At 35.6% G+C, this 27214-nt stretch overlaps 1 protein-coding gene across 1 annotated transcript in view; it reads left to right on the plus strand.

Moving 5' to 3' along the window:
* Window positions 1-27214, plus strand: part of Dhc1 (dynein axonemal heavy chain 1) — a 402656-nt gene that overhangs the window by 269316 nt on the left and 106126 nt on the right. Inside the window, exons 62-67 of the mRNA XM_085812430.1 lie at window positions 2685-2853; window positions 16720-16875; window positions 16996-17151; window positions 18911-19093; window positions 21055-21159; window positions 26635-26888. Of these exons, the coding sequence (XP_085668556.1) occupies window positions 2685-2853; window positions 16720-16875; window positions 16996-17151; window positions 18911-19093; window positions 21055-21159; window positions 26635-26888 (1023 nt within the window). The remainder of the gene's footprint in view (window positions 1-2684; window positions 2854-16719; window positions 16876-16995; window positions 17152-18910; window positions 19094-21054; window positions 21160-26634; window positions 26889-27214) is intronic.

Raw genomic sequence — 27214 nt, forward strand, 5'->3', positions numbered from 1 at the left:
AAGTCCACAGTTACATTGTAGGTATGTCTTAATATCTGCTTTTTGTGACGTCACATTGCGACGTTTATGTGACATCGTATTGTTACGTTAATGAGAAGTCCCATTGTGACGTCTACGTGAAGTCACTTTTGAAGTGATATTTTTGTGAGATTGTGACGTTGATGCGTAGTCGCGCTGTGACGTTGTTAAGTCACAGTGTGACATTGATGTAATGTCACATAACGGTTTTGATATAATGTGATAGAATGACATTAATGTAACATAATAAAGTGGCATGAATGTAATATTAGTGAAGATGAGAATGGATGTCACGCAACATTCCATTACTTTTTAAATGACCAATGTAATGTCGCAGTACTCCTATTGTAGAAAGTTTCTTCAGTAAAGCAGATAACTACAACATTGCTTTTGTCAGTCCAATAAGAAGTTATATTCTTCAAGGTATTAAAATATTAGCATAATATTCGAAATTTCCAGATTATTGAAAATATTCACTATAATCACGTGAAATGTTCCCATCCTATTAAGGTTGTATCTCATCTTATTAAGGTTATATAGCTGTGATACATTTATGATTTACTATATATCCGTATAAAATATAGGGCATTTTCAAATGTAGAATGTATTGTATATTATTCAAAAGTGATCATATGGTCATTTTATTGCTATAATGTTGGACGTATACTGCAAATATTTTCCATCTTGGTTTCCTGAAAGCAATGGAAGTTATTAAACAGCAAACAACATACTTCTAACCTTTTGAAGACATCTTTAATTTATTTAAATGAAGGTGTAGCTGCTGAGCGCCGCCTGAGATAACCACTGTTATAAAACTGTTATAGTTTGTTATAAAAGTCTTGCAGTGTTAATAGTCATCCTGGCAGAAGGGAATATATCCTCCGTGTAAAAATATAAATATAAATATTACATGGGCATACGAGGCCTATGTATAAGCATAGATATGTTGATTACAAACATTGTCTTGTACAAGTTACATATGATAGTTACATAAAATCATGACAGCTATGTGTACATTTAAACATTATCTGAATTCATATTTACGATACTTTCACTGAGATAATCAAATTAAACTTGTAATTCATTTACACATTGACTGGATTTTTAATATCATTTAAACTGCTTTACAATATTATTTTTATCAAGTACATATAAACTGGATAGTAATATGCTTACATTACAATAGTTTTGCTCTTACAGTCCTGTTATTATTCTACGGGGTGAGCTATTTTTCTAGAGTTGATTTTCAGTTATTGTAGTATTTTGAATTGCTATTAAAATTATGCTGCGAAGATACAATTCTCAAGAGAGGGAGAGAATTTCTTAGTACCTTGCTGAGCATAGCCTGATTACTTCCTCTATTTTAGTTTACTTCTGCTTGTTGCCGCAGGTATTCTCCGCCCATTGCGGCCAGTATTCACTGTTTGGCATTTTTAAATGCAGTTTATCGGTTTGTGGGCAGTTGAAGGGGAAGTGATCTGCATTACCTACCGAACCACCACAGTATTCACACAATTCTGATGCTCGTATGGCGAATCTCTTAAGATAATGTGGGAAGGGACCATGGCCAGTGTAGAATTGAGCTTGTGCTCCGCTGTGTGTATTAACTGAGCATGTAACTTTCGGAAAGAACTTGTAGGTTCTCCTCCCTGTGCTTTCCCTTTCCCATCTTTTCTGCCATTCTTGTAAAAGTCTATTGAGCGTGGTTTTTTTAAATAGGACTGCGGAACACTTACTGCGTTTTCCAATGTACTGGAGTCATTGGAAATATAAATATAAATTTTTCGCAAGCACGTCCGCCGCTTCGTTGCCAGTAATATCCACATAAGCTGGAACTCAGATCAAGATAGGTCTGTCATCTGGTGGTATACTCAGAAGAATTTTCTGAATATCTTGTACCAAAGGACTCCTTGTCTTGTGCCCTCGGATGGACTCCATTGAGGCAGAGTCGCTATATATGTTGACCTTTATTCCTAATTGATATTTTGCCAAATTGATGGCTGCTTTTAATGCAAGAAGCTCTGCCTGAAAGACTATTTTTGTCTGCCAGTCGTCTTTCCCAAGTTTTAACCACTTCTCCTTCTTGGAGTACACAGTAGGCGCAGCCTGTGCCTTTCTCCGTCTTTGAGCCATCTGTATAAATAACTAATGCCTTCTCTTTTGCCGGGGTGTCTTGCATGTGTATTGTGTGCGATAAATCTGTATCTGCAAAGTGTCCAAGCTTGCGCTTCTTATAGTTTGTGTGGTAGACGGGGTAGCTGCTGTAACTGCGATGACAATTTATTTGAAATATATTCATTCTGTTGAGTCATAAATCCCTTCAGATGGAAATGTTTTTAAATCATCGCTTTTGCGTTTCTTAGTTTTGTTACATTCGCGATAAATGTATAGTAATTTTTTTTTTAATTTATGTACTACATCCTCGTAAAAGATAATAAAGCAGTTGTGGATAAAATTCTTAAAACTTCTATAGATATTTACATTTATTAAATGAACTGCAAATTTAATTTTTCAAAGGGTAAAAATTCATTTGCGTTATGTCCGTTGGTAGAACATAACAAAGGTGAAAACTGTTGAAATCCGATAGTCTGCTCGAGATTCGCAGAGATTTGCAATGTGATAATCTTAAACATATTGATTGTGTGTAAGAGATCTTATTTATTTAGGTTGGTTGGTGATGTTTTGGTAGCCACAGGATTTTTGTCGTACGCGGGGCCTTTCAATCAAGATTACAGAATGTCTCTCATGAAGTCTTGGCGTGCAGAAATTCTGAAGAGGAATATACCAGCAAGTGAAAAATTCAACACTATGGAAATGCTAGTAAATCCTTCCGTGGTAAGTCTTGGATCTTTTTTAAAAAGTTAGAATTATATGCTATTGAATAGATTATTATCACTAAAAATCTAAATATGCTAGCGCTTAATCTAAGCAAGATTATAGGTGGAAATTCCAATGAAGGAATTAATAATATTAATAAACTATGAGCTAAATTACTTCTTGGGAATGGTTCTGCATCGTTAATCTGTATGTAGAGTAGCGAGGCTATATATCGAATGTTAATGCTTTTGGAAAGGATTGAACAAAACGTATTCATCTGCAAGCAAGCTAATCAAGACTATTGTTTATTCTTATCTGTTTAGCAAACATATAGGTGTCCTGAGAAGAACAGTGGGTTTACTGAAAACTATGTCCTAAGCTACTGTAGAAGGTATGACAAAGATAAGAAGGGTTTAATTATCCTTTATTCTCCACAATTTACAGGTGCTCCCACACTTCGGGATACAAAGACGAGCACTTGTGGTCTAAACGTAAAAAAAATGAGAGCTACAGACTAACTAAATTTAAAGAGCTAAACTCAAATACACACTGACTAGTAACACTAAGATTGGCTTTTTAGATTTACGTATGTAGTACACAGAATGCGGGAAAACTACAATACGTCTTCTATAACAAGAAGACCAAATTTCTAGCCTTAAAGGCGTTCAACAACTGACTGAAAGAGCGCCTGAAGTAAAGTAACGAGAAGTCTCACTCTCGCTCTCTAACTCGTCTTGACGAAAAGCAACAACTTAAATACTTAAGAGTTTGCAAGCACAATTTGCATAAATAAAACTAACGCGTTTGTTCTGACCGGGAGCGGAAAATAAGAGAGGACAGTAAAGTTTTAAAATAAAATAAACGTTGTAAAACTTAAGATCCTTATAAGGCTAAGAGTAATTGAAATATAACTGCTTTTCAATAGTTTCCTTTTCGCTCTACTTCAGGTTCATCGTCCCTTAATTTGATCAAAGGAAATAAAGTAACGAAAAGAGCTTCAAGCAGTGGCTGATATTCTAAAATAAAATGTGAAAGAACAATTTACCATTCGACTACATTTAAATTTCTTTTCCTTAATTTGATTACGTTTAATCTAAATATCCAAGATTCGTACTTTTTCGTTATGTTAACTAAATATACACTTCTTACTTTCGAAATGCATTTTAATTTTGCGCAGATTTTCTATTTTGTATTGGGAATTATAAAATTGAAACTCTATGAGAAAAGTAAATTCATAAATCTTCATTATAACATTTTTCTACATTCCAGAAACATTTCCTTTTATTTTAAAAGTCTGCTAAGTATTGACATTTTAAAATGAAATATTAATTCAAACATCCGCATATGTTTTTCCAAGTGACTCAGTTCTGGCATATTTGCTACATTGTAAATGTCACAGTGATTAAAAAATCACGCTTACCTATTTTTCCGTCAATGGCAATATTTGGCAGTGATCCCGCAAATCTGACTAAATTTTAATTAATACATCGGCTCTTCAGCTAATATGATAGTTACAGATCACTCTTTTACTCACAAGTAAACCTTCTCTTCTTTGATCCTGGTTTTCCAGAAACCCACATATTTTCGGAAAGCTTATACCTCAAGTAGAAAAGTGTGTTGTCTTAGGGGCAGAGGGACAAGCGTTTAGGAACTATAGAACCCACAAAGTATCATTGTGTATAGATGGACATATTTCCGTAATGGCGTCTCTATTTCTTGTATATTCATGCATTGTCTGCTTCCGAAGAACTTGATGGTAAAGTCCTACAAAACGAACTGGTACTTGAAGGATTTACGGGAAAGATCCAGCCTCTAGATATTCATGTTTTCAGACACTACAAATCTTTTGTTCGTTACATAACGGGTGCCATCATTATCGAGACACAGGAGGACATTTGGCATCGCGATGTTTTCTGGCCCTGCAGTCCTTTTCGCTATATCAATTCAGCGCTCCTAGTTTTAAGAACTTGATTAAGTATGGTTTTTATAAGGGTAGATATTTGGACGATGAACCTGGAATGTGGATTGCGCCGAAGATTTACTGCTTCGCTTCATTGACAAATAATGAGTGTGCAAGGCTATCCGCTTTGGTAAAATGTGCCCGTTGCGAACTGTCTTTCTGCCTGTCTCACTGTTTATTTGATGAATTACACATCGATTGTCTCTTGTAATAGATTTTGTTTGAAGTCAATAACAAGTCACATTTTCAACATCCCAACGTGTAATGTTTCTTTTCAACGAGTTATTTCTTCCTTTACATGAGAGCCTCCACCTTCTTACCATATTATTAGTTCATATAAACAAGTGAAACGAGCATTTTAGCGAATTTTGGTATCATGTTTCCATCACTTTTCTGATAGTTTGTGGGGCCTATAGCTCCTAAACGTTTGCCCCTCTGCCCGTAAGATTTCACAGTTTTTCTACTTGTGACATAAGCTTTTAGAAAATATATATTTTTCCGGGAAACCGGTATCAAAGGAGAGAAGGTTTACTTGCCAGTTACATAAGCGACAAATACAAATTACGAATACGGAATATAAAAAACTTGAATAAATTTTGTTACGAAATTTGCATACATATAAATAATTCAGGTGAATTTATATGTAAATTGTAGTGCGTCTTGTATAATGTAACTTGAAAGGCTTCAAAAATGTGAAGCATTGCCAAAAACTGGGTTATAAAGGTAAGTCCATTTAATATTGAGGTAAATGGCTATTTCGCTAAACTGGCGACTAAATTTTATTGCTAAGTTTGGTGCGAAATCGCCAAAAGTCGCCAAACTTGGAGAGCATTTGGACCTCTCCAAGTTTGGACTTGGAGTCATATTGGGCCTATACCTACGTAACTGTAACCGGACCGATCTCTATGTAACTGTATCCGCTGATATGTAATTGCAACTGTGTATGCCTTCCAGCAAGTTTGAGAAATCGACGTCACTGGAAACTACTCGGGAGAAGGAGGAAAATTTATGTAAGATCAGAGAGCGTATCAGTTTAGTTCACTTCAGATTTGAGTTCCATGTTTAGCTCAGAGTACTTAGAATATTGAGAGATCACTCTCCAAGTTTACGCATTTGAGGCTTTTTTACTCCCTTGTACATAGTAACGGAAGCACGGTAATCGCGAAAGATTTTGGGTATCATATTTCCATATAAAAAAATCCATTTTGACTGTTCTCGAATCTGTCCGGAGGTTCTTTTGGGTGACTTTTGTACGTACGCACAAAATAAAGATCTTTTTGTTTCCCAAAAAAAACTTTAAAATGGATTCAAAAGGGATTTTTTTCAAGATATCTATATTTATGTATGCATATATTTATCTCGTATAACTCAAAAATGATTAGCCGTAGAAGATTGAAAGTTCGTTTATGGTACTGCTATAATGGTGTGCACCGCCCTTTTTTATTGCAGTCGATAGTACCAAACGAATATATATATGAGGATTACTTCTCTTACCTTAACATCTGAGAATACATTTCATAAAGTGGCTGAAACTTTCCAGGGGTTGATGCACACACTAGTACAACTGACATTTTAACTTGAGCATTTAATGGATATTATCAACGATTTTTATACACTATAAAAATGGACGACAGGAACATGAGTATTTGCAGAATATGTATCACAATAAAGCAAATAGAAAAGGTCTTTCATCTTGCTGAACACTTAAAACGCCAGGGTTCAAAAAACAAACATTTATTACACAGCAATACGCAGAGAAATACACGCAGAGACATACGTAGAGAGTGAACTTGTGTGCAATTGAAAGAGAGTAACAGCACGCGACAGCGCGCATTTACTCTGCATGAGATAAAAGAATGGTCTGGAACAACAAACGGATGAGAAGAATAATCGAGAAGGTAGAAAATACTTTTGATACTTTGATACGAACGTGATTATGCAGGGTTTCTACTGCGGCAGCAGTACTTCCCTGCAACTTGAGATGTTTCCACGATGAGCACGGTGATGAGGTTTATATGAGTAGATCCCAAGATAGGATATCAGCATTCAAAAGAAAGAAAATGTCCCAAAAACATGGCTTGGGGAAGTATAGAATCTGCTGGAGACGGAATTTCAGAGTTACATATTAGCGGCTAGGATGAGTATAGCTAAGTTCTAATAGGCGGTGTCCTAGATGAGAGAGGGATGCTGAGTGGTCTATTTAAAATTTAATAACAATATTCCAAGAGCAGGGAAAATGCATATTTTGTTTCAAAACGTCGTATTAATGTAGTTAAGTTCGAGAAAACGGTAGAAGGTGAAAATATCAGTACTTCCAAAAATCGTTACCTTCTGAATATCGAACTGACAATCTGCGAATCTGTAGATCTATGCTCTACCCGTTCGGTACTCTGTTGATGCTCGATGTTTGTGAAAATAGGAAGTGATTAAGAAGCAGATAAGGAACTTGCGTGGAGAAAGCGTTCAAAGTCCGACGTGGAATGAGATAGTTTTAGTTCTTTTGTAAAGCAAAGTAGCAAACGTCGTCATCGAAGCAAAGTAGTCATCATCGATTAGAACATAGTTTAGCACGTCAGAAAAATCAGAAAAGTGGTTATGGATGGCTTTTTGATAGAAACTTTCGTTAAATTTGTTGAAGTGGGTCTTAACGCAGTCGATGTTCAGATTTCTATGAAGATTTATGTCCCTGATGAAGTAAGGTGCTTCAGTAATTAGTCGTAAAAATTTATTTTATATGGTTTGCAGTTTTTTAATTTCATTACGTTTTGCATTTGCCCAGACAGGCGAGGCATATCAAAAGATGGGACGGATGATGGTGGTATAAATACGCTTTTTCCTGGTCATACTGAGTCCTGAGTTTTCTGAAAGTAGAAAATAAAGTTTCCGCATGATAGCGTAGATTTTTCCCCTGGTAGTATTGATAGTATTGATATTCATCTGCATAGCATGCGAGCAGGAAATTGTGGTCACTGGAGAACTTAGGAAAGTCGTGCACATAAATTAAGTAGTATATCGGTTCTAAAATGTTTCCTTGAGGGATTCCAGCAAGTATGGGATAGGATCAGAGCTTATATCACCTTGCCTCACTGAAAACGTTCGATGTTCCAAGAAAGACTAAGTAATGAGTATCTGTTTACAAGGAATTCGAAGTTTGATGAGCTTGTAAAGCAAACCCTCATGCCAGACGCGGTCAAAAGCTTTTGTCACGTCCAACAAGAGGAGTGCAACACTGAGTTTGTTTCGCAAGGCAGAGGCAATAAACTCAGAAATCCTGATTAACTGATGCGGCATAGAAAGACCCTTCCTGAAGCCGTATTTGGGAGAAATCCTAAATGTGGTAGTAGTCTGTTATAGATGAAACGTTCGAGAATCTTCCCCAGTGAGGAAAAGAGGCTTATAGGGCGATAACGTAAAGGTTTGTCAGGTGGTGTTTTGGGCTTGGGCATGAAAAAGAAGGTAGAAAACGTTTACAGAGGTTATATATATAACTTTACAACAGATCATGCTTTAACAAATCATAAACAAGACACAATAAACAACCAATCAAAAATAACATAAAGAAAATATAAACAAATAAAATAAAATTAAGTTTCAAAATACATCGGACCTGACAGAAAGCTATTGCATCGGACGTGACAGAAAGCTATTGCATCGGACGTGACAGAGAGCTATACTTCTTTTTAACCAATAAGAATGTGATTACAAATATCTCAACACATCTTTATAACGTCGCACAAATCTTTATACGTCTTAAGCCTGCACGGTTAGGCATTGGATTTCTCGTCAGTGTAGAAGGAGAGTGTGTGTATTACTTGTGTGTTTTTCATTTACGCCGTAGATTTCTACTGTATCTGCAAATTGGAATTGGAATTGGAATTATTTTGCGTAAAAAAGGCCTTAGTGCGTTTTATTGTATGGTAAGAAATTTCTTGATTCGGGATGTCGGCACCTTACTTAGGTTAGGGCCAACTTTTCGAAGTTAAGGAGTTATGGATAAAGTAGCAACGTTATTATATTTGAAATCAATCGAGAGCACTATTTGTCAGTTAGGAAATGATAAAGATTCTGCACGCGCACTTAAGCAACTGCTAGAGAAAGAGCACGCAAAGCTTTTTGCTGTAACTGATAAAGATGAGGATACGATTGCTAGAATAAACTTCTTAGAAATTTCACTGCTTAAAATAAATACGCTGATAGCAAATGTGAAGATGGAAAATTTAACTGTAAATTCTGATAAACCGAAAAAGCAAGTCACTAGAACTGCAAGCACTAAATTGCGGAAAAAGAAAAAGGAAACTGATGAGGAAGGTTATATTTCGCCGAGAATAACGCATAAGCGTACTCGGTCGAACACTGATTATGAAGCCCCAGCGCAAAAGAATAAGTTTGAAAATCTTAACCCAGATGATCAAATGGACCAAGAAAATGTAAGCACAAGTGATTTTGTTCATCCAAAAAAGACTGCAGGACATATACCCCCTATAGTCTTGGATGATTTTAATGCAAACTGGGAAAAGCTCAAAGAGGAAATTGAGGCGAAAGAAATTAAAAAAGTTAATGGTAATATGACCGGAGATACCCTCAAATTAAAGTGCTCGATTCGGACGACTACAGAGCCGTCACGAAAATGCTAAAAGAACGTGGAATTTCTTTTCACACTTTTCAGATAAACTCCGAAAAGCCCATAAAGGCTCTTATCAGGAAGGTCCCCAGAAATACTAACACGGAATGAGTCCTAAATGAGATAAAAAATCAAGGGATCCCTATTGAGAAAATTCGACAGCTCGAAAGACGGAAATGTGACTCCGCTTCCACTATTTGTGACTGAATGCAAGAGAAACTCTCTAGGTAAGCAGATTTACCAAATTAAAACTTTGAGAGGACTTAATTTACGTATTGAGACTTACAAATCTAGACCGGGGCCCGTGCAGTGCCATAAGTGTCAGCGCTATGGTCACACACGGCCCTTGTGTTATCAAGCACTGTATTATAAAGCGATATTTATCATCGGCCCCTGTGTTATAAAGCGCGCTGCTTGAAATGCGCTGAGTTTCACGTAACGCATACATGTAAATTAACTAAAGAACAAAATCCTGCGAGTTGTGCTCTTTGCGGTGGACCGCACGTTTCTTCTTATAAGGGGTGTTCTCAGCATCCAGAAAATATACAGAAAAGCATTGAAAATCGTAAAAAACTGAAGGAAGCGAAAGGTTTCGAGCTCAAAAATGATGAATTTCCCGCGCTACCCAGCGTTAACCCTAATGTGAAAGTGTCGGCTTGGATCAAACAGTCTGAAGACCCTCCCACTTTCTTTGATTGGATTAACACGCAAATCCAAAAAGCGAAGGAACTGTTTAATGAATTTAAAAAGGCTAAAAATATATTAGCTAAATTGGAAGTAGGCATGAAAGCCTTCGAATATTTCACTAGTCTAGACTATGAATTTTAAAACGTCACAAAATATAAATACAGTGATCGCAGCCAACGCAGGCTTTATGAAAATTGCTTACTTCAATGCTAATGGCATAAAACATCAACTCCATGAAATTGGAAACTTCCTTGATAAATTCAAACTGATATCAGGCTCATCAATGAGACTAAACTCCGAGTTAATGACAAGATCAAACTTCCAGGATATGCTATCGGCAGAAATGAAAGAAGGCACAATAGTGGTGGTGGTAGCGCTATTTTAATCAGGAATCACATCAAGCATTCAGTTTTCCACCTCCCTGCTACTAGCTTTATTGAACATACAAGCTGTTTTAGTGTATAGCAAATGAGGCCTATCTCTTCATAGCAGTTTACAACTCTCCCAATAGACTTCTTCAGGTATAGGATCTCAATATTTTGACGTCCACGAATTACCCCACGATCATTGCGGGTGATCTGAATGCGAAATTTCATACTTGGCACACTAGGAAGGCTAACCCGAATGGAAGAATTCTAAATAATTATCTGCTTAGAAACGATGTGAGACTAGTTGCCCCTCACTTACCTACTCACATCCATAATAATGGAATGGGAGATATCTTGGACATTGTCTTACTCAAGAACATTAGTACGGCTCCACTACTTGAAGTGCACGAAGAATTGTCATCGGACCACTTCCCGGTCACGTTTGAGTTTTATGGAATTTATCCGCCTTTAAAAAAGATCTCCTATAAAATAAATTAGAACTCCTTCACAGAGCAGCTCAAAGATTACTCCTGTAATTGCTGCTTTAACCATTGCGGTGACATCGAAAATCAAATCTATCTTTTTACTCACAAAATGCAGAATGTCACTAAAAACGCTTCCTCGCCGAGGAATTCTGAAAGTCATCTCGCCCTTCCGACAAGAATTAAGGACATTATTAAGCAGAGAAATCGCATTAGAAAGCAGTGGCAATTATCCCGTAACCCCAGAGATAAGAGACTTGTTAATTATCTTAACAGGGAAATCAAACGCGAAATTCAGGATTTCCGCTCTGAAAAATGGAATTCTTTGCTGGAAAATATTGACTTGTAGCCAGGGACGGTCTGGAGAATCGCACGCTCGCTTCGAACCACAAGGACCAATAGCATTACTCCAATTAATCACATGGGTAACATACAACATTCTGAGACTGAAATTGCGAACTTAATGGCAGAAGAATTAAGTAAAGTTTCCCAGCCCCACCCAGAAGAGGATACCGAGCATGAAAGAGAAATTCAATACTCCGTTACCTCGCTTAAATGCAGCACTCCATCTAACTACTTCGATCTCACCACCCCCAGAGAAGTTCGACAGATTATCAAAAATTTAAAGTTCGCAAGGCCAGAGGTTTTGATGAAATCAGTAATGACGCCCTCAAGGCCCTCCCAAGAAAGTGTATTGTGCTTCTCGTGAAAATCTTTAATGCCTGCATACGGCATAGATATTTTCCCCAGCAATAGAAGCACAGCATCATCATTACAATTCTGAAGCCGGGTAAAGACCCGAAATTAATAACTAGTTACAAGCCGATTAGTCTGCTTTCTGCTTTAGGAAAGGTTTTTGAAAGAGTTCTAAAAATCAGACTTACCAATCACCTTGAGAGACTTGACCTCATCGACAGTTCGCAATTTGGATTTCGAAGCGGTCATTCCACTACGGATCAAATTTTAAATCTGGTTGAATATATTGCAGGCAACTTTCAAAAAAAAGAAGGCAGTCGCTGCGTGCTTCCTCGATTTCGAAAAGGCATTCAATCGAGTGTGGAACGGAGGATTTATCCATAAGCTCAGCAATTTCCTGCTCCCGGTCAGCTTTATTCAACTTAGGATCTCATATCTTTACCGTAGAACATTCCAAGTAAAGTGTAGAAATGCAATTTCCATGAAAAAGATAATTTACAGTGGTGTCCCGCAAAAAGCAGTCCTCGTTCCCTGTCTTTTCAATATATTTATAAATGACCTCCCAAATCCCTTGAATTCCAAGATTCTAAAATCCGCCGACGACACAGTCGTACTTACGGATTCTGTCAGCCCGCCTCTTGCAATGGAAAAACTGCAATTCAAAGATTTCGAAGCGGTCATTCCACTACGCATCAAATTTTAAATCTGGTTGAATATATTGCAGGCAACTTTCAAAAAAAGTAGGCAGTCGCTGCGTGCTTCCTCGATTTCGAAAAGGCATTCGATCGAGTGTGGCACGGAGGACTTATCCATAAGCTCAGCAATTTCCTGCTCCCGGTCAGCTTTATTCAACTTAGGATCTCATATCTTTACCGTAGAACATTCCAAGTAAAGTGTGGAAATGCAATTTCCATGAAAAACATAATTTACAGTGGTGTCCCGCAAGGAGCAGTCCTCGTTCCCTGTCTTTTCAATATATTTATAAATGACCTCCCAAATCCCTTGAATTCCAAGATTCTAAAATACGCCGACGACACAGTCGTACTTACGGATTCTGTCAGCCCGCCTCTTGCAATGGTAAAACTGTAATTCAAAGTAAATATCGTTACGAAATGGTGCGAGGATTGGAAAATCAATTTTAATTTTAGTAAATGCTGTGTTGTGTTTTACAGACGCTACAGACAGAATGTAATTGTTAATACGGATATCAAAATTAAAAACGATACAGTTCCGATGGCTGACTCCTATAAGTATTTAGGAGTTATTATAGAGAGCAAGCTTACCTTTAAATACCATGTTACAGCCGTAGCGGAAAAAGCGAATGCTGCGTTCTGTGCCCTTTACAGCTTGATTGGCAGGAAGTCTAACTTATCGATAAAAATCAGAAGAACACTGTATCTGTCCTTAATCAGACCGATTATGTTATACGCAGTGCCAGCATGGGCGACAGACAACAAGACTGAGCGTGCTAAACTAGACATAATACAAAATAAAATACTTAGAGCGATTGTGAACTCACCGTGGTTTGTGAGGAACTCTCAAATTCAGGAGGATCTGAATGTGAAGGCCATGCATGAACAAATTTTGATCACTTCACATAATTTCTTTGAAAGCCTTAGAACCTCTTCCCACGCTTCTATTAGAAGCCTGTGCGACTATGACCCTACTGTTGAATATGTGGTCAAAAGACCCCGCACCATACATCACAACCCGTCTTGGTAGTTGTATTTATGTAAATAGTTTTCAGCTTTTTTCTATGTTTTATAATTACGACTTTTGTTATTTTTTGAATGCAACTTTTGCCACCACGACCAGGAATGCCAGTCCCAAGCTCTGAATGTTTTCACGCCTCCGGGTGACAGATGTACCTAAAGTACATCTCTTTTATTTTACTACTGTGATTGGCCTCTGGCAACTCTGAACCTTTGGTAATAACTCTGTGTAGTTGAAACCAAGTGCGAGCGAAAGCAATTGGAATTGGATATACGTCTTAAGTTGTCATGGAGGTCTCATCTGCGTTTTTTCCACAAAATCAGTCCATGTAATGTCGTCGCGAGCCATCTGTCAATCATGAAAGACGACATCCTACATAGGCCCATCGGTCCTGACGGCATGCGTTCTCGCGTACTGGAAGAGTGATTATCATCGGCTGCGGATCTGTAAAACAACAACCAAAAAAAAAAAAAAAAAAAAAAAAAAAAAAAAGAGAGAGAGAGAGAGAAAATAAGAATTTTAAGTTTCATTGAGTTTTGAATTTCACTGAGGGAAAAATGAATGTCATTGTCCTGGGATCTCTTCTTTAATGTCGTCTGCATTAAGTCTGTCTTAAATCGTCTTCGTACAGGCGCCTTCTTAAACATCGTCTGGACGTTTCCAGAATGGAAATGGTCTTATTTGTCTTAATTTTTTTAGTGAATTAGTTCGTTTTTTTGTCCTCTCATTCTGGAAATAAAACCATCAACAATCAAGTGATCTACATCTCGGGATCATCTGGTGGCCATCAACATCTGGGAATGGAAATGGTTTTATTTGTTATGTCTTAATTGTTTACAGGATATTAATTTAGTGAATTAGTTCGTTCTTTCATCTTTGCATGCTGGATCCAAGGATATGAAAAAAAAAAGTTTTTTTTTAAAATTTATATTGAATTTCGCTGAGTTTGCCTCAGTCGTCGTCGTCGTCATGGTCGTCTCAGTAAGTCACCGTTGGGAAACCTCTTGTTCAACGTCGTCTGCAACAATCCATTTAGATTCGTCTTTGTACATGCGTCTTCTTAAACGTCGTCTAGATAAGTCTCCTGAACGCGTCTTCTTAGATATCATCTGGATACGTCTTCTAAATGCGTCTCGTTTATCCTCAAGATCCATCATTTGAATGCGTCTTCTCAAAATCATCTTCTTAAAGCCGTCTTCCTTGATGCCTTTCATCCTTAGACATCATCTTCATTCTTCTTAAAATGGCTCTCCTCTTTAAAAAAATAGTCCTTTAGTCAAATTCGGAGAAATTTGTGAAGTCTAAATCAGGAATCTTCAAAATCGTAGTTGTATTATCAGAGAATTTTGGTTTCCTTACCGGATCTTTTGAATCGGCTTTTCCACTTTTTTTCCTCACCTTCTTTAGTTTCTCTTGTTCCGCTTTCGCTTTCCGTATCAGCGTCTTTGTTATCAGGTTTTTCTGACTTCTGCTTTGCAACTTTCTCTTAGTCTGTGATGTCTGTAGTTTCTTCATTTCCAGTGGTTTCTTTGTCTTGTGTGTTGTAAGCTGTGTTACTGAAGTTTTTCTAGTAGAATTAGCATTTAAAAACTCTGAGCTGAGACACTTCTTTGGGAAAATGCTTCTTTTCAGAATCTCCTTCTGCACTTGCGTTTCTCTTCGATGGCTTCGAATCTAAATGTATTATGTTTTCTTGAGCTTCGTTTTGGACTAATTCATGGTTTACAGGGTCACTTTCATTCACAAATTCGTTTTTTCTTATAATTTTCATCGTTATTCTTCCTAGGCTCATCGCGGCCTGATCTCCTATAATCTATGGGATCGGTACTTATTTACCTTGAAGTCTGTGAATTTACTTCAGAGATGGTTGTGTAAAATAACTTAATATTTAATGAGAACACAGACAGTTACTACACACTATGAAATTATTACATTCGTAGATGGGAATAGATGAGATTATTTACAGATGTAGAGAAGCTAACGTCTTTTACATGCAAACGTCTTTCATCTTAATGGAGGCATCATCTTAATGGCGGAATCGTCTGAATTCTTATCACCAGCTAAAAAAAAATATTTCACATAGCTGATCTGATTGTTATGGTCTGATTGTTATGAGCCATCTGATTATTATGGACGATGCCATTCTACATATATATAATACCCACTCACTTACTCGGTTTAAAATTCTTTACTTGCCTTTGTTTTCTTAATCATTGGTCGTAATCATATATGTCCAATTATAGAAGTGTTTTAAATGATGATTGGGAACGTTTTGCCTTTCATATGGCAAAAACTGACCGGGATACTTAATTTCAAAATTTCTAATTTTTGATATAATTTTCAACTTGCTTTGTGAAACTAGTTAATTGATCTCGAATAATTCGAGGAAATGAGTTTAAAGGAAGTGAAGCAAAAATATGTGTATAATTTAAAAGATAGCACAAATCATGTGGTATCCACTTCAGATTTTTTACATTGTTTTGTGTTTAACGTTCTTAGTAATTTGAACTGAGAACTACTCTGTCATACTGAGAATAGCTATACGAGTATTTCTGTGAAAAGTTTCAGTACTGTAATGTATTTCATTGGAAAAATAAGTTTTATTTAACTATCACCGGTTCTGAGTGCATTTAAAGTATTATGAACGCGTACGCACGTAGCAATATGAGCTCAAACTTTTAAAATTAACTGAAAAGCTAATTCATTAAAACTTATACCAGTCAATCCGGTGTCCAAAAGTTCTTAATTTCTTTTGAAACAGCAGTAAAATATTCATCTTTGTGAAGTCGGGGGCTTTTAAATTCGCTTAAATACGAATCACAGTGTTGTTCGCGCAGTTATCCCGTGTTATTTATTACGTCATTTTGCCAAAATCCAGAGTCTTTCAATGTTTTGAGCATGAGCACCAATACGATGATCTGAAAAAATTTGTCGATGATGAACTTTAAAATATTCAAATCCTGCAGCTCGTAATTCATTAATTTTGTAGGAAAATTAGTTAATTAAAAGAATGTAAAACAATTTTAGTTAAAAAATGAAGCGACTCGATTACTTCCACGTTGGCATATGATGAAAAATTATCAGAGTAATATAGTACCAAAGCAAAGAATTTATAAGTGAGTTAGGAATCAAGCTTATACAGTATTGGTGCTAAATCGCACTGTTTGGCGACAGTTTTTATTTGTCGAAATAGTAGACGATGTAAGTACTAATAAAATAAATGCTTATAAGGTAATTTAATGGTACACATTTCGTAGGTTTAAGAATATAAAGCTGAATATCTTTGGTATGTATCAACATTTACTGGCATGTTGTTAAAAAGTTGTTAGTTGAATGTGCATAAAAGGGTTCATTTAGATTTCGGAATGGAATTTGTGTGGTCTACCGAGTGATGAATTGTCGGCACAGAATGGAATTTTAGTAACTAATGCACTCCGCTACCCTCTACTCATCGATCCACAAAGTCAAGGAAAATCCTGGCTGAAAAATTCAGAATCCAGAAATGATCTACAGGTACGTAACTTTGTATAGATATACATTAACATCCAAATTAAAAAAAATTAGTGCATCATAATAACATAGGCCATTAGACTACGATATTTTATCTTGCTTCTTTCGTTTTAATTCTCTTAGGTCACATCTCTAAATCATAAATATTTTAGACAGCTGTTGGAAGAATGTTTGTCATTGGGTAAGCCTTTGCTTATTGAAGATGTTGGTGAAGAATTAGATCCAGTTCTAGAAAATGTCCTTGAAAAGAATTACATTAAAAGTGGTTCTACATTTAAGGTAACACTTATATTTATCATTTTATAAGAATAAATTGGAATAAAGGCGTGGGAACATCTTATATTTGAACCATATTTCCGAATGAAGTATAAATAAAAGCCTTTTAAGATTATAAGAATTAACTGCAGTTTAAAAAACCTACATATATAGGAGCTCATAATTTTGCAAGTTTATCAAAAAGATCTCTAACTTTTCAAAATTTAACCCAAAATTGTAGATAGTATGCGGTGATTCTAAAATGCTTTTACCAACGATTTATTTGTAAACGGAAAAAATCATTTTAATAGGAATGCTTTTGTACTGACAAAATTGTTTATGCTTCTCAAGAACTTTTATTATTGCCTAAATCATTACACTAAGTCTTTTTAAAAGAAAAGTTATGATTTACTTCCAGAAAAATTATTGACAAGCAAATTAATATTATTTTGATTCATATAGTCTTGATGATGGATATTTAGAAACTGTAAGCTTAACAAGAAAATATCGAAAACGTTTGAAGAGCCTAACGCAAAAACTAAACAGAAAATTGCTTCCTTTTGCTTGAGGTTGTTTTGTGAATTCGTTGGATGAATACAGCAATGCACACAAGATCTACCTGTCAAAAGGAAGCGATGGGGAACGCTTTTTGATAGTAATGGACTGAAATTTTAAACTCTAAATTTTAAACTAAGATGGTCAATAAGTAATCCTTTAGAACAGTTACAAAAGAATCACAATCCATCATTAACAAGATTTCTTTATATAACACGTTCACTGCCGAGCGACATTTTCAAAAACGGTTCCACAACGCCAACAAATTTTAATTAATTAATTGGAAAAAATACAAAACATGTATTTATGGGAGAGCTATTGAATTTAGATAATTTTAATTGCCTTATTAATTATACGAGTTATATCGTAGTCGATTTTTGCTATAAAATGTTTTAAGACGGCGCCAACTACAAGTATATTCGTAGTTGGCAGTTGCTTAAAACAAATATTGATTATTTTTATAACAATCATTGTAACAAAGGTTATTATAAATTGTATGATTATTTTTACAGTTCCTATGTTATTTACTTTATAATTGCTTATATTAAGTAAAATAAATCCTTTGAATTGCTCCAAATTGTTGTGTTTTTTCCTAATCTCCAAAGGCAGATACCTTCAAAGAACATGAAAATATTACGAGTTTTGATGGTGTGTGGCGCAAGTAAAACAAAAATGTTCTACGAATTAACTCGTAGCTGGCGCATAAGCACAAAATTTGACCTGCGAGATAACTCGTGGTTGGCAGCGAACGTGTTAAGATGAAAGAGACATTACTCAGCTCGAGTAGAACAAAATAGGTTGAAAAAAGACAGTATGGAAAAATGGTAGAATGGCAAAAGAGCTGATTGGCTCACAGCCAGTTTCCTCTCGCCAATTTTATACCTTTTAGCGGACTTGTCCCGAGTTTTCAAATTTCATTATGCAAAAAATACAAAATTCTTCTAATACATTTTAAGAAAAATTGGCTCTTATCTATATTTTACATAGAGGAAAGTAACTTAAAAACACGCCTATGCATCCAGCCCATTCGCGGTTGTCTTAGTCCAGATCAGATTACCAGTGGTGAGCAGTTGTAACCATTCAGCTGCCGGAGTACCCATACTACTCGTTTATTCGGAAGGGAAAATTTAAAAGTTTAAAAATTTTAAATTTTAATAGAACGAGAATCCTTTTATTATCATGGGCTTTATTAAATGTAACTTATTTTTTCCTTTTCGTGCAATTTTAGGTAGTACTTGGTGAAAAAGAGTGTGATGTTGCTCCTGGATTTAAGTTATTCATGACTACCAAACTCTCTAATCCAGCTTTCTCGCCAGAAATCAGCGCCAAAACGTCAGTCATTGACTTCACTGTGACCGCAAAAGGACTGGAAGATCAGCTACTGGGAAGGGTTATGCTGTCGGAGAAGGCAGTAAGTTCTTGTTTTTATAATCAACTAATTCTTAATGAATAATTTAGCCTCGCAATATTTTTAACCATTAGTATTCACTCCTTTTTTCCTTCATTCATAAAGAAATTTTAAAAAATTGCATTCACCGTTTTAACTTTCTTTAGAGCAGTGGTCTGTAAAACCGAATTAAAAACAAATTTCGAAAGGAAGATCATAAAGCACTCCAACTAGTTGACTATTATGAATAGTAGTATAATGATTATTTTATTGACTAAAAAACGTAAAGGAAAAACATAAAGTTACATTTTGTTACATATTAGTTTTAAGACTTAGTGGTCATCATATATCAAAGAGAATGACGGCCGATGCTTTGCAAAAGAAAAGTTTTCTAATAGAAAATGAATCGAATTTAGACGCCAGAGTTAAAAAGTTTTAAATGGAACACATTTTTCTGTAAGAGAATATTTCCCGGAGGATAAAACTAAGTATGACTGGATAAAATATTCGTTCCTGTACTACGAAAATTCAGAAGGTTTGCCAATGAAGGAAAGGGATCAAATTATCGATTTACCCCAGATTTGAAGTTAAAAATATAAATTTCAGCCAGAGCATCTCCTACATTCTTGGTTGAATATACATGCAGGATAACTAGAAGTTTCCCACACAGCTAAAAGCATTTTAATACCATTCGAAACAACATATTTAAGTGAAAAATGATTCTCAACGTATGTAGCAATAAAAATAAAACAAAACATAAAAACAAATTAAATGCAAAATGTGAAATGTGATTGCTGATATTATCAATACAGCTAGATTTCAGCAACTTGTTTAAGAGAAGCACACCCCTATCACTAAATCTAATGTAAGAATAGGTGGCACCTGAAGCAAGAATGCTATTAATGAGTAAATTACATTAATTTTTTGTTAAAATTTTTTTCAACAAAAATACAATATTTTCCTCAATTGTCTTTACTAAAGTACATGTTCAGACATTTATCCCATTCTGGAACCAACCTAGAATAGTATCGACGCAAAAGTTTGAAGCTTGGCTTTCGATCGTTTTCTGAGCTGACCTCAATACCTAACCTTCCAACGCCTACTTTAGAGGCCCAAAGATGTGAAAGTAACAAGATGAAAAATCAGGGCGGGAATAATCACCTTCTTTGTTTCTTCACGTCCTTCCCTAAATATTCTTGGCCAACCTACCACTGTTGTTTGCAAGACACATACTTCGCCATACACATCCTGCATCAGACAAAAAACTGTAGCTGATCGACACCTTTGATTGACGGCTTGACTCTGTGATAGAGCACTGCAGTTTCGCGATCATCTGAGTAAGTATATTGTCATATTTAGAACAACTTTCTAAATATGTGTTATGTATTTGACCTTTTATGCTTTATATGACAAATTAAGGTAAGAGCAGATATTTACAGTTGCCTGAAATATAAATCCGTATATGATAAATCCGTATCGACATTTCTTCTATTCCTATAAGATCTCTACTAGTTTCCTAGATGGTTTTCAATTTTAAAGACACTTTTAGAGAAAATACAAGACAAGTAAGAAATGTAAGTCAAAGTTTACAAGCAATACGTAATAAAATAACTTTAAAATACTAATGCGATTCGAGAAATTTGATTCCAGGATCATATGATGTGGATCATATTTTTCTTTCTTTTTTTCTCTTTTTTTCCCTTTCCTTCCGCCCCCCTTAATATAACTTTGATTGTCATATACGTTATGTAATTGAATTTAACTAAATAATTTAGATCTATATGTTAAAGTTTACATTTTATTTATTTAGAATTTTATTGCAGTTTATTATAAATTTCATTAAGTGAAATGCCTAAAGTAACTTTCTTTTTGATGTTTTAATACACAATCACTTATGATACTATAATATTTTTCATTTGATACAATTATTATTGATGAATTGCATTGCCAGTAAGCTTGGAATATAACACCGATATTCTGTCTAGGAGCTGGAAAATGAGAGAGTTAAAGTGATGAGCGAAATTATTGAAAGTAAATGCAACATTAAACAACTGGAGGACAACTTATTAGACCATTTAACAAGTGCACAGGTATTCACGCTTTAGTTTTTATTTTCCATTATATCCAATGTATTAGTTAATAGGGTTACTGTTATCTGCCAGTTCTTAAATAAAATATTTTGTGCCAAAACAAAAATTATAATAAATTCTTATTTCAGGCTGAAAAACTTTTAGTGTGAATTAAGTATCTTACCATATTTTTTGTTGTTTTGTAAAATGTTTTCCAGATAATGCAGTTCATTAGCTTCCAATCTGAAACTACCATACGATCAGCATCTTTATTATAAATAATTTTGATAAGAAATGGCTCATCATTTCTTATCAAAGTTACTAAGCGGATTGTGAAAGACCACTAAATAATTTCAAATATGAAACGTTCGGCCTTCGAAAGTACGAACTCTTGCTAATCGATATCTTGGCATAGTGGTTTTATTTACACTGAAGTGACAAAAGTCATGGGATACCTCCTAATATTTTGTCGGTCCTCTTTTTACCCGGCGAACTGCAGCAACTCGACGTGGCATGGAGTCAACAAGTCGTTGGAAGTCCCCCGCAGGAATATTGAGCCATGCTGCTTCTACAGACGTCCATAATTGTGAAAGTGTTGACGGTGCAGGGTTTTGGGCTCGAACTGACCTCTCGATGATGTCCCATAAATTTTAGATGGGATTCATGTCGGGCGATCTAGGTTACCAGATCATTCGCTGGAATTGCCCAGAATGTTCTTCTAACCAATCGCGAACAATTGTGGTCCGGTGACATGGCGCATTGTCATCCATAAAAATCCCATCGTTATTTGAGTACGTGAAGTCCATGAATGGCTGAAAGTGATCTCCAAGTAGCTGAAGGTATCCATTTCCAGTCAATGATTGGTTCAGTTGCACCAGAGGACCGAGTCCATGCCATGCAAAAACAGCACAGACCATTATGGAACCACCACCAGCTTGAACAGTGCCTTGTTTACAACTTGGGTCCATGGCTTCGTGGGGTCTGCGCCACACTCGAACCCTACCATCAGCTCTTACCAACTGAAATCGTGACTCATCTGACCAAGCCACGGTTTTCCATTCGTTTAGGGACCAACCGATATGCTCACGATACCACGAGAGTCGCTGCGGACGATGTCTGCTGTCAGTAAAGGCACTCGAGTCGGTCTTCTGCTGGCATAGCCCAAGGAAGACAAATTTCGCCGCACTGTCCTATCGGACACTTCCCTCGTACGTCATGCGTCTAGCTCCAACTACCATTCCCCGTTCAAAGTCTGTTAATTCTCGTCAAGCGGCCATAATCACTTCAAGCCTCTTCACATGATTAACTTGAACACAAATGAAAGCCCTGCCAAAGCACTTCGCATTTATACATTTTCTACGCGATACTACTGCCATCTGTATATTTTCATATTGCTATCCCATGACTTTTGTCACTTCAGTGTATTTTGATGACTGTTTGTAATGTAGATAAGTACGCTGCCGAATGCGTATACTCATGCATGAATGTCTTTTGAAAGAACTTTCGAAGATCATGCTATATAAAATTATGAAAAAGTGAAAATTTTATGTTATTTTCGAATAAAAGTTTCTTGTGAAGCCAATGTTCAGTAATTAGCTCGTAATAGTGAAAAAACGTTTGGCAAGAATTTTAGATAATAAATGTAAAATACGTCGCTGGTTTAATAAATTCAGGTCGAGCTAATTTAATATTGATAATTATCTATGCGGTCCTCTTGAATTTAAAGGGACGTTACATAAGAATGAAGATGATGACTATTTTTTTCCCGCGCACCTTTGAAACAGATCCTTAAGGTTAAAACTGTGGCTTCTTGAATGAAATAAACAAATACCAGAAGTTTCATCTCAAAATCTGTCTTTCTCTGTTGTAGCGATAAAAATACAAATCATTAATTAGTCTCATCATTATGTCAGCCGTAAAATGAATTCTTTTCAACAACTGAAGTATCCGATATAATAATAATACAAATAAAGTCCTGCTAAAAAACAGGCTGCATAAAAATAAATTTTTAAAACAACTGAAAATGCAAAAACGCTCATGGTATCTGTTTAACGAATCAGCTGCGATATTATTCTCTATGTATTCATGAAACCTGAGTAGTTGATTACAGGGAATTTCTACTGCAATCAACTGGATCAAATGATGACGAGGATTGATATAGAAACAGCTGAGCTTATTCAATCGAGATTTGTAGAATCTGTTACAGGACAGCAATCCTTAAATGCTATTCAAACTACTGGAACTGCTTTAGATAATTCTATATCATTTCCCAGAGCTTCACTAACGGACTAGATTTCTTCTAAATATCGGACTTCTCGGAGGAAAAAGAACCCTTCGCTCAACAAGCTGTGACGTGAAAAATGTATTGTCGAGCTATCATTGCTACTGTCGTCAACAAATTTCACTTATCGTTGTCGATGGTGTGCCATTAGTGATGGTGACTGTGCACTTTTGTATTAAAAATATAAAATAAATGTGTTTCTTATAAATCAGACATTCTTTAACTAATAGCCATTCATGCCCAGAACGGTTCTGGTTAATGAATGGGTTGGTTTCATGCATAGTTTGAGCAAGGTGAAAAAAAAAACAGTTACCTTTAGAAAGTCTTCCACTATAGCATCTTCCTGAAGACTAACAAACCTTGAGTGCTTATGTATCGTAACCTAACCTAAATAGATAAAAATGACTAAAGTGATTTTAATTTCAGATATCAGTCTCACTTGTATTTATTTTGAACATTTGCAGAAACAATGCAATATAGGTTTGCATACATATTTGACTTCATGGATTAGCTTTCAAATTAGCTCCTTAGTTTCCAATTAATTAATTTATTTTAAAGTATCTGGTCTAGATTTATTCGCGTGTTGCTAGCTTTAGCTTAGATACAAATGCTTCTAGTAAACATCTGCAATGAAAGTAAATTTAAACTAATCTGACAGACACAGACAGGACGATAAGATATGACAAAAATATTTTTGTAACAAATAGACGGTTACACAGATTTAATTACAGAGGTGGGAAGTTGCCATAGATTGCGCAAAAATAAATATGCAACAGTCAAATATTTAAAATGTCAGGAAACATTTTGCTGATACTGTGAGATATATATCTACTCTCACATCTCCCACCATAAAGTAAGTTAAGTGAAACTCACCCACTGTTAGCTATTAACTTCATAATTAGATAAGTTATTCGTTAATCCTAATAAAAAACGCGACCAGCAGCCTAAAACCTTTAATTACACCGCAGAGCGATCAACTGTACTTTCTCACTCTCTTTGTTCTTTCCTTAATCTAATCCACATATTTTGAGAAAAACTCCGTTCCTTGAAGCTAGAAGTTTGCAAAAAAGCACATAATTAAAAACAGGGTAATAAATTAATTAGATTATTGTACCGCGCATGGCTTAATTAAAAACATTTCTGTTATAATTTTATCGTTCAATTTGAAAAATGTTATCGAATAATTGTTTTCTTCTCAAAATGCGTTTCTTCTTCTCTTTTATTAATTATTACTACAATGTGAAATTAGCATTTTTCTCCCGACGCATAACTAAATGCACATATGTATCGCAACCGATGGAGGGGTTTCCAGAACGGATCAGGGCTCGCCACCGGCCGAGCGGTAAAGTCACTGAACATTGATAGGTTCGAATCCCGCGAACGGGCTGGCTGCATGGGCGTTTCCGTGGTTTTCCCCATGATTAAAGTGTATACGAGCAAGTTTCCCGCAGAAAGTCCTTCATGAATGCATCTTTTTCTTCATGCAGATAACCCTGGAGGCTTTTCCTAATCGCAAAAACCCAACCAACCATCCTAGAATGAAACAGTGGGCTTTTATTACTCTTTTGCCTCCCCGTTACTCTAAAGATATTGTTTGTACTTCATTTTTCGCATCTATTTCCCAGTTATGCACATTAATTCAAACTTTTGCGCATAAATTTAGTTATAGTTCTTCCTTCAACCTGTGAAATCTTCTCAGTTTCTTATATTTGAATTAATTTCGCATCGTAATTTCACAAGAAATACCCGATATTTTAGTTTCTTTAAAGAGGAAGTGAGTAGGCACAACATTTTCAATCATATTATCTTAAGCGCAGTAAGATCACGTGACACATGAGCAAATCCCGTTGTCCATTGTAGAATTTCCTTCCTCAGTTGCTATACCTATGGGCACTTGAGAATTTTGCTACCCGGATTATACACATGTAACACATACCTCAAATTTCGTCTTCTTGCTGATTACTGATTTTTACTGATTACTGATTTTGAAAGCTTCAGAGAACCTTTTGTTTGTCTTGGCTTGTGTCGAGGAGAAATCCAATGTCAAAGAAAATCCAGTTTTAATTATTTTTCATTAAACGCAGATTTGAAATTCGGCTTTCATTGAAAGCGTTTAATGTCCTTGAGAGCTACAGGTTCATGGATATTTGTTCAATAATCGTGACAAATGAGATGGATGAAATAGAAACACTAGTGCTCCTTAACACGCTAGAAATATCGTAAATCAACTGCTACCACTTACAGAATTAATTGTAAAACAGTAATTGCACAATTTTGGCCTGACTCAATCGAATCTCTGAATACTCTTTCTCTGATAGGATTCCCTATCACTTATGGAAGTTTCCAGAAAAATCTCTCCAAAGGATCTAAAAATGCATTTCTATCAAATTAGCAAAAATAGCCAAATATCGCCAACTTTGCGACAGTTGTCGCCAAAGCACATTTAGGAAAATTTATACTATATCTGGAATTCTAACTGAATGATTTTTCACAACTTAAAAGACGACTTGTTCAGAAGAAGTACAAAATTAGCAACGTCATGTCTGAAATCAGTGCTTGTAAACATAATATATGGCCACAAATTCGTTAAACAAAAACACACGCTAAGGTTTTTTACATGAAATGTCACAGATAAATATTAAAAACAACATATAAAATTAAAACATTGCTCGATAAAACAAAATATAATCAAATAATCCTTTCTTCATGTATATTGTAAACACAAACCAGTTTCGGAAACATTCTTCTGAAGACGAACAGTTTTATTGCAGGTATTTACGTATTATCTCATCCACTTTAGTAGAAGTCGCCAAATTTTCGGAATTCGCCGAACTCTGGCAAACGTGTGCATAATATTGCTTTAGGTAACCATATCCATTGTAAATTGTAAACCGAAAATTCATCGACTCACCTTTATTTCTGTAAAAAATAGCCGAACTCTGCTAAGGTGTTTGTGCTAATACGTAAGTACCCTATTGGGGTTTTCTTTTTTGTAACTGGATATCTATGCAACCAGAGGCAAATGCGCGTATTAAATAATCGTGAAAGATAATTCTCAACAGCAAGAAAAAGATATATTCAAGCTAATACCTAAGAAGGAATCGTTACATTTGTATACGTAATTTATATTATATAAATGTCTTTCAATTTAATTGCGTATAAAATGTAAAAGGACAGGACATATTCTTGCAACTAACTAGCCTTTATCCTTTTAGGGATCTCTAGTAGACAATGAGGGGCTTATAGCTATTCTTCAAGACACGAAATCTACCACTCATCATGTTTCAACCAAGCTCGGTACAGCTGCTATTACACAGGCAAAAATTAACGAAGCACGTGAAGAATTTCGATCAATTGCCGCGAGAGGTAGCATACTTTATTTCTTAATTGTCGAGATGAGTGTAATAAATGCCATGTACCAAACTTCTCTAAAGCAGTTTCTTGGTCTTTTCGACATATCTATAGCCAGGTAAATCTTTATGATTATTGGTGTAAACGCTTCACTGTCTGAAAAACTATTTATTTTAATGTACCATGCAATGTAATATACATATAACCATGCATTTATAATTCAGAAACGTGTTACCGTAAAGGGAATATATCTTTTCCACGGCCTTACCTATAGCCAGTTCTCAAAATATTGCTATTCTGAAAAGCATAAGTTATTTATTTTAGCTTTTAATTTTTAATCAGTCTGTTAGTAAATAACAAGCTAAGTGATGTAAAACAGTAAATGCATCTCTTTAATAATTTAAATCTTTAATTTATTTCTCTAATATTACTTTATGTAATTCA

Source organism: Stegodyphus dumicola, chromosome 3 (assembly GCF_044657685.1).
Source record: "Stegodyphus dumicola isolate Sdum_Otavi_A_Nest chromosome 3, ASM4465768v1".
Classification (NCBI taxonomy): domain Eukaryota; kingdom Metazoa; phylum Arthropoda; class Arachnida; order Araneae; family Eresidae; genus Stegodyphus; species Stegodyphus dumicola.